Raw genomic sequence first — 9531 nt, 5'->3', positions numbered from 1 at the left:
ATCGACCATACACGAAAGTTATAGTACACAATACGAAGCTTCTCGAGACCTTAAGCCACCTAATGGGATGCTAAATTCTCAAAACAACCAGACGGGTCGTTACATTCTTGTACTTTCATCACCACTAAGCAATGAATCAATAAAATAAGTATATGAATATGACTTAACAAAGAATCTCAATATGGAAAAATAATTATTTATGCGCAATTCAACAAGTCATAACCATAAGCATGCTTCTAAAAACAATTACAAGTCATCACATAGCAATCGAATCAATGAAACATTAATAATACGTTCCTATAGTCCAAATAAGGCATAATCATAAGCCTAACTTTATCGGTTACGCTCGTCACCTCCCATATACTTGGATCCTAAATCGAGCAACAAGTAGAAAATACATCACATATGGGGAGAATTCCCTCGTATAAGGATAGATGTATGGCCCCGTAAAGGTTGTCCAAGAATTTAAGTTTGTATGGTGACAAGGTAAGCTAATGTGTCACAACACGAATTTTTGGATTGTTCAATACATCGTGGATTTTGTAGAAGTATTTCTAGAAAATTACAATTCCGGCGTCCATTATGCTATAGTGGATCTGTTCTGTAGACCACGGAATCACCAAATAATGAATCATAAGCAATTCAAATTTGAAAACCATTTTTTTGTGTCGCATAACCATTCTGCTACCATGGAATTGAGCAGACCCAACCCAGAATTTAAAAACCATTTTGTGCCCATTCTGCTGGCCGCGTAACCATTCTGCTATCGTGAAATTGCATCGCATAATAATGTGTTTAGGTAGTATGTTATCATGGTGGGGATTGTGGGATGGTGACCGGTAGCCAGAAGCCCCCGATCTCGAATGTGGGAGTATGTGAAGACTAAGAAATGCGATTTTGGTGGGTTTGAAGCAAATGGTTGGGCATGCATGTGACTAATGATGGTTGATGGGTGTTGTAGGGATATTGTATATTTGGTGGCTGCATGAAAAATCATAGTGAGGGTACAAGAATTTCTATTATGGGACCTTGTAATCGATTTTGCATATTAGGTGTTTGATGAAATGTCTGAATGGGCTAAATTTAAGAACACCTTCCTAACTATGGTTAAATTAGCTTATGTTTCTACAAATTGAGGTTGCTAGGAGTGTGGGGTGTTGTAGTAATCTAAAAAAAGCTCAAAGAAAGTATGTTGGCTAAACTCCCTCCATAGAATCAGATTTCATGATCTCACTACTGTCACGACCCAATTCCCGAACCCGGTCGTGATGCCACCTCTCGTGAAGACAAGTCCAGCCAGACCAAAGCGGAACAAATCTTTAAACAGTTAATTATCATAAACGATAATAAACATAATATAAAATCCATAGATTACGAAAATTTAGCGATAACAACAGTGGAAATCATCCCGACACAGCCCAAACCGGGGTGTCACAAGTCATGAGAAGAATTTCGGATACAAGTATACCAAGCACTAAATCCGATACAATAGTTCTAAAAACATGAAAATGATAAGATAAGGGAGGCACGGGGCTGCGGACGCCAACAACTACCTCGTAGTCTCCGAATCACTGCTTGGACTGGGAGAATCAACACTCAGGAGCAGACTCTGCGATGCCTGAATCTGCACACATGGTGCAGGGAATAATGTGAGTACTCCGACTCAGTGAGTAATAATTATAAATAATGGCTGAAAGTATGAAAACACATAAAGGTACAAATCAATTCCATATCAAGCAGTAAAATCACGTAAGGCAGTAAATCAGTGAAGAAATCAAATGAAATCCCTTTTTAAAACAAGTAAAACAGGAAATTTTAATAGGTAAATATCAAGTAGAAATCCGCCCCTCGGGCACAGTATCAATCGCTCAGAACAGTATCAGCCCCTCGGGCTCACTCTCAGTATAGTATCAGCCCCTCGGGCTCAGTATCAATCACTCAGAACAGTATCAGCCTCTCGGTCTCACTCTCAAATCATAATGGGTACCCGTGCTCACTGTGGGTGTGCAGACTCCGAAGGGGGCCCTTACAGCCCAAACGCTATATCAAGCCATCTCGTGGCGTCATCACTCGTCACTCGGCCTCACATCACTCAAGCTACCTCGGGTTAGTCGAGGGCTGACCCCTCTACTGAGATGAACTAGCAATACAATGAGGACAGTGCCTCCACTCATGTCCAAACTCTCCACACTCAAAAAAACTCCTAGGTGCTAGAGAAGGGGACTGAAGGGAACCCCTCGCACCAGAGTGACCATATGATGCACTCGGCACGGAAAAACCCTGAGCTGACGTGGCACGAGATGAACTTTGGGCTGGAAGGGCACTAAGTGATGACTGGCCCTGCTGAGTACCGTGATAACCATGACCCGAAGATGCCCCACGATAACCTAGGTGAGCTGAATGAGCAGGCCTAAAAGAATGGCCTCTACCATGCTAAAACTGGCCCCTCGAAGGAGCACCACTGTAATTGCCAGATCCTCGAGGCCTCTTGGCCTTCCTCTCCTCTCGATCCTGATAACGAACCATCTTAATCTCGCGAGCAATATCGACCACCTCCTCGAACGTAGCACCCAACACCCTATCTCGGGTCATAAGAATACGAAGATGATAGTTAAGGCCATCAACAAATCTTCTGATCCTCTCACGATCTATTGGAACCATACAAATGGCATGACGATCCAACTTAGAAAACCTCGACTCATACTGTGACACAGTCATATCCCCCTGTCGCAACCACTCAAACTGTCTATGCAGCTCCTCTCTACGGGACTGCGGTACATACTTCTCCAAGAAGAGAGTGGAGAACTCATGCCAAGTAAGGGGCACTGTTCCAACCGGCGTATGCCTCTCATACGCCTCCCACCAAGTGAAGGCAACCCCACTAAACTGAAAGGTGGTAGATGCCACACCACTAGTCTCAAGAATCGTAGCTGTACGGAGCATCCGCGGACGCTTATCAAGAAAACCATAGGCTTCCTCGCCCTCAGCACCACTGAATGACGGAGGCTGGAGTCTACCAAACCTTTCAAGATGACGCTGCTCATCATCCGGCATAACTGGCACAACAAACTTCTGAGCTGGTGCAACCGGTTGAGCTGGAGGTGCCCCCAGTGTCTGTAGTCCCTACACTACCTGCTCAGGTGTGCGAGCAGCGGGGGTCTGATTGCCTCCCTCAGCCTGTAAAGTAGATACTACTGTAGTGGCTGAAATTACCTGAGCCAGGCTAGTGCAAACTGATAAGATATGTGCTAAGGCCTCCTGAACCAGAATCATGATGGGCGCAGCTGGTGCCTGAACTGGTGCTGCTGGAGCATCCATAGCTGGAGCCTGATCCGAAGCTAGGGCAGCTAGTGGATCTACATGTGCTGCCCTTGCTGCCCTACCTCTGCCGCGACCACGGCCTCTGGTGGTCTCAGCTGGTGGCACTGGTGGTCATCCACCTCGTCCGGTAGCTCGCGTCCTCACCATCTGTGAGAGAATGGAATAACAAAAGTTTAGTACTCGGACCAACAAGTTCGCACGACAAGAGTTTCAAGAATATAAAGTTCTTCCTAAAAAGGTTCTACAGCCTCTCGAGGATAAATACAGACATCTCCGTACCAATCCGCTAGACTTTACTAAACCCGCTTATGACTCGTGAGACCTATGTAACCTAGGCTCTGATACCAACTTGTCACGACCCAATTCCCGAACCCGGTCGTGATGGCACCTCTCGTGAAGACAAGGCCAGCCAGACCAAAACGGAACACATCTTTAAGCATTTAATTATCATAAATGATAATAAACATAATATAAAATCCATAGATTTCAAAAATTTAACGATAACAACAGTGGAAACCATCCCGACACAGCCCAAACCGGGGTGTCACAAGTCATGAGAAGAATTCCGGATACAAGTATACCAAGCACTAAATCCGATACAATAGTTCTAAAAAACATGAAAATGATAAGATGAGGGAGGCACGGGGATGCGGATGCCAACAACTACCTCGTAGTCTCCGTATCACTACTTGGACTGGGAGAATCAACACTCAGGAGCAGACCCTGTGATGCCTGAATCTGCACACATGGTGCAGGGAGTAATGTGAGTGCTTCGACTTAGTGAGTAATAATTATAAATAATGGCTGAAAGTATGAAAACATATAAAGGTACAAAGCAATTCCATATCAAGCAGTAAAATCACGTAAGGCAGTAAATCAGTGAAGAAATCAAATGAAATCCTTTTTTAAAACAAGTAAAATAGGAAATTTTAACAGGTAAATATCAAGTAGAAATCCGCCCCTCGGGCACAGTATCAATCGCTTAGAATAGTATCAGCCCCTAGGGCTCACTCTCAGTACAGTATCAGCCCCTCGGGCTCAGTATCAATCACTCAGAACAGTATCAGCCCCTCAGGCTCACTCTCAAATCATAATGGGTACCCGTGCTCACTGTGGGTGTGCAGACTCCGGAAGGGCCCCTTATGGCCCAAGCACTATATCAAGCCACCTCGTGGCGTCATCACTCGTCACTCGGCCTCACATCACTCAAGCCACATCGTGGCATAGAAAGTATCTCAGGCCCTCGGTCTCATATCACTCAGGATATCCTCACATATGGCCCTCGGCCTCACTCAGTCCAAAAATCATCACAAGCCCCTCGGGCATTAGTAAAACAAAAGTTCTCAGCCCAAAGCATCATTAGAAATATCATATAAGTTTTCAAATCTGAGTAAAAGTGGCTGAGTTTGTAAAACAGTAGACATCAACAGAACTGAGTTCAAATAATAAGTCAAGTAGTAAGGGAAACAGTGATAAAAATCCCCGAAGGGTCCAAATAGTTGACACGAAGCCTAAATATAGCAATCAGCCCAAATTATGATGATAACAAATAAATTTCAGTCAAATACGCGATAAAAATCATCAATCGGGACGGACCAAGTCACAATCCCCAATAATAAAGGACCCCACACTCATCATCCAGCGCGTGTCTCACCTCAATATAGCACAACGATGTGCAATCCGGGGTTTCAAACCCTCAGGACATCATTTACAATCATTACTCACCTCGAACCGGCAAATTCTCTAGCTCGCGACGCCTTTGCCCTTTGAATTGGCCTCCACACACGTCGAATCTATCCAAAATCAGAACGAATACGTCACAATATGCTAAGGAAAAAAAGCCCAAGCGAAAACATTTGAAAAATATCAAAAATCCCGAAATTAGCAAAAAACCCGAGCCCCGGGCCCACATCTCAGAATTTGACAAAATTTACAAAACTAGAATCCTTATACTCTCACGAGTCTATCCATACGAAAAATTATCCAATTCCGATAACATTTGGTCCTTCAAATCATCATTTTATATTTTTGAAAGGTTTCACAATTTTCTTCCCAAATTTCATCCCCAATCATGAATTAAATGATAAATTCAATATAGATTCATTTACTCTAACCAAATCTGAGTTAGAATCACTTACCCCGATGAATTTCTTGAAAAACCTTCGAAAAATCGCCAAAATACGAGCTCTCTAGGTCAAAATATCAAATAAAACCCAAAACCTCATATTTATATTGAGTACCCCTTAGATTTCAGCCTCCACTGGCTGCACCAAATCGACCGCGGTCCGCACAAGCCAGTGTGGTCCGCGCGAAAACAACCGCGGCCGCACAGGCCTTTCTCTGCAGTGACAGGCTTTAATATTTTGGCCATAACCTTTACTATATATGTCCAAATTGCAATATCTATATCTTTCTGGAAACTAGATACGAAGGGCTGTAACTTTCGTTTTTGAATCATCTCGAAATTCCTTGTAGATCAAAATATATGAGCTTCCGAAGTAGGACCAGCGAATCGTTCCCCACCGTGGCCGCACACCTTTTTGTGCGGTCCGCATGACACCTACCGCGGCCACACTTCTTTTTGTGCGGTCCGTACAGCACATACCGTGGCCGCATTTCTTTTTGTGCAGACCGCGCGGATGGTTTCTGAGGCTTGCAACCCTCCTGGACCTGCTACAGCTATGATTTTCGGCCTAAAACATCACGGAACCTACCCGGGACCCCCGAAACTTCAAACTTATTGTAACAACACATCCCATGATATCGTTAAAACTTGTTCAACACTTTGGAACGCTTACAACAACATCAAATCACCAATTTAACATAGGATTGAAGCCTAAGAACTCTAAGAACTCTAAAAACTCTTAAATTATGCTTTCGCTCAAAAAGTCTATCAAATCTCGTCCGAATGACTTGAAATTTTGCACACACATCCCAAATGACACAACGAAGCTACTATCACTCTCGGAATTTCATTCTGACCCCTATGTCAAAATCTCGCCTATCAACCGGAATCGCCAAAATATCAACTTCACCAATTTAAGCCTAAATCTTCTCTATAACTCCAAAACCCATTCTGATCGCGCTCCTAAGTCACAAATCACCTCCCGAAGATAACCGAACCATCGGAACTCACATCCAAGCCCTCTAACCCATGAGTCAATATCCGGTTAACTTTTCCAACTTAAGCCTTCTTAATAGAGACTAAGTGTTTCATTTCTTAGCAAAATCACACCAAACGCAAACCAATCAACTCGACCACATAAAACACGGATAACGAAGCATAAAGAAGCAGAAATGGGGGAAACGGAGTGGTAACTCATGAGACGACTGACCGGATCATCACAACTATGAACTCCAAGTACGGTTTCTCGAAGTACCAATTCTTATCATGTTAGATTGTTTTGAACACATGATTTATCATATGTCGGTATGCTCAGGTCTTGTTTCAATTTCTATTCCTATTAACTTCTACTTATTGATTCACCATACATGTGTTAATGTAATAAGATGTGTTTCTCCATGATGAGCATAAACATGAAGTATCCCAACGATTTGGGAACTTACGACCTTATATGTAATATTAATCATGTTGCTTTGAGCTTATGTATGGTCATCTGCATAATGATTAGTTATGATACTATAGATGGAGTATGAAACGCATAGTTGTATTGTATAGGTCATCCTATTGACGGTCTACGAAACGCATAGGCGTATTGCCTATGTATGGTCTATCAAATGCAGAGGTGTATTGTATAGGTGATCCTATGGACTGTCTATGAAACACATAGATATATTGTATAGGTGATCCTATGAACGGTCTATGAAACACATTGGCGTATTGTATATGTGATTCTATGGACAGTTTATGAAACACATAGGTGTATTGTATATGAGATCCTATGGACGGTCTATGAAATGCATAGGTGTACTGTATATGTGATCCTATGGGCGGTCTACGAAATGCATAGGTATATTGTGTAGGTGATCCCTATGGACGGTCTATGAAACACATAGGTGTATAGTATAGATGAACCCAATGGACGGTCTGGTGAGGTGCATAGCCAACACGAACATTAGGTGCCACTTTCATTGCCCTTGTTTGTACATGTTGTTACATTTACATTATATTTTTTATCTCACACATAGTTCATATGGCTCACTTGATTCCAAAAGAAGTTCTGAATGATGTGAGGTAATAAGGCTTGACATGTGATTCTATGGGTCGTTTCGTAGTTTCTTGATGTACTTCATTTGCCTCTTATTTGAATTTCTATATTTTTATATGTTGTTATGTCTGCCTTACATATAAGTATTATTCTATATGTACTCACGTATCTTTTATCCGGGGCGGTGCATCTTTTAATGAGTGCAAGTATACTTCTACTGGATGATGTGGATCTTTGATAGGGATATTGCTCACTACTTAGCTTATGGTGAGCCCGTTATAGTTCTTGTGGGTATTTGAGTCTAGTTTATTTTTTGTACTTATGTATCTATTGTCATAGAAGCTCCATATACATTGTGGATCATGTACTTAAATTTTGATTTATTTCATGTATTTATGTTCACAGTATTTATAGATATTTATAAAGCTATATATCCATCATGATAAGAATTTTAGGCCATTGAGCTATATGTCTTTAATTTAAAAGTCAAGATCTAATTATGTTATGGCAAATCATGCATGAGTAATGATGATAGGTTGTTGTAATGTAGGCTGGCTCGACTTGGTCAATTCAGTTGAGTGTCGGTCACTCTCCCCAAGTTCGGGGCGTGCAATAGACAAGAGACTTACCTCCATCCGGTAAGCTTCAACCTTCCAAAAATAGTTTTCCCTTTCAAATCAACCTCCAAACGATTGGAATCTAGTTAAATACAAATCAATAATATCAAACAAAGCTACAGGAATTAATTGCAAACAATAAGGCTTCAATCTTTAATCAAATCACCAAAGTCAACAAAAGTCAACCCGGACCCACATGGTCAAAACCCGAGTAAAAGGTCGATTCCGAATATCCAGAACCCCACGAGTCCAAATATGTGATTAGATTCTAAAATTGAGTCCAAATTGACTCATAGATCCCTAGTTTATACTCTCTTAAATTGGAGACAAAATACCCGAATTTCTCTTTCAAATCCAATAATCAAGTTTATAAATCCATGAAAAAATACGATGTATAATCAAAATCAAGTAGAAAGCACTTACCCTCAAAGTAGTAGTGAAAATCCCTTCTAAAATGGTCTCATCCTCCAAAACTCAAAATAGCGAAAAATAACAAAAACCCTCAAAAATATAGAACTAGTAGATCTTTTCTTCTACAATAACTAAGCTCGCATCTGCGACCAAAAGCTCTCATTTGCAAGACTTTGTGCCTAAGGCTCCCTCCTCTTTTACGACCACAATAACACATGTGCGACAAAAATCTGCAGGTGCGGTCAATGCAGGCGTGACCATTAATGCGCTTCTGCAAAATTCCCGCTCATGACCTGCCTTCGCAGGTGCAGACTAGCCCATCGCAGGTGCTATTTCGCACCTGCACACAATACTTGCGCAGGGAACTAGTACTAACAATGCTCAACATTCTCCAAATGGTCTAGACTTATTTCGAAACACATATGAGGCCTCTATCCCACATCTAACAATATCAATAGGTCATAATATCTCATCCAAACTTATCCAAATGCTCAAAACACCACAACTACCTTCAAAATCAAGAATCGGAGATCAAAATTCATCTCTTAACTTCTAAATTTTCCAACTTCGCCAAACATATTTGAATTACACTTACACATTCTGGGTTTCAACCAAACTTCGCATACAAGTCCCAATCAACTAAATGAACCTACCCGAGACTTTGAAATGCCAATCGGAGTCTAATAACATCAAAGTGAACTAATCTGTCAAACCTAACCCTCAAAATGCCAATCGGAGTTTGGTAACAACAAAGTCAACTAATCTGTCAAACCTACCAACTCTCCAATTTTTCAAATTGTCAACTTTCGGCAAATAAAGCCAAAACATACTAGAGACCTCCAAATACAAGCAGGAACATACATGTAAGTCTAAAATTACCATACGAACCTATTGGAATGATCAAATCACCAATCCGAGGTCGTCTACTCAAAAGTTAAACATTGGTCAACTTTTACGGCTTAAGCTATCCATAATGGAATAAGTGTTCCAATTCACCCCGAAACCTTGCCAAA

The 9531-nt window shown here is 41.5% G+C and overlaps 1 protein-coding gene across 1 annotated transcript; it reads right to left on the bottom strand.

The window, feature by feature from the left end:
* Nucleotides 1-2433: 2433 nt before the first annotated feature.
* Nucleotides 2434-3318, bottom strand: LOC138873823 (uncharacterized). The gene is made up of 2 exons (XM_070152302.1): nucleotides 3133-3318; nucleotides 2434-3036 (listed from the first exon to the last, which is right to left on the bottom strand). Exons 1-2 carry the CDS (start codon nucleotides 3316-3318, stop codon nucleotides 2434-2436), a joined length of 789 nt encoding a protein of 262 aa, XP_070008403.1.
* Between the last annotated feature and the right edge of the window lie 6213 nt (nucleotides 3319-9531).

This window comes from Nicotiana sylvestris, chromosome 7 (assembly GCF_000393655.2).
Source record: "Nicotiana sylvestris chromosome 7, ASM39365v2, whole genome shotgun sequence".
Classification (NCBI taxonomy): domain Eukaryota; kingdom Viridiplantae; phylum Streptophyta; class Magnoliopsida; order Solanales; family Solanaceae; genus Nicotiana; species Nicotiana sylvestris.
The sequence above is the reverse complement of the archived record's forward strand: the minus strand, read 5'-3'. Positions and strand labels throughout refer to the sequence as shown.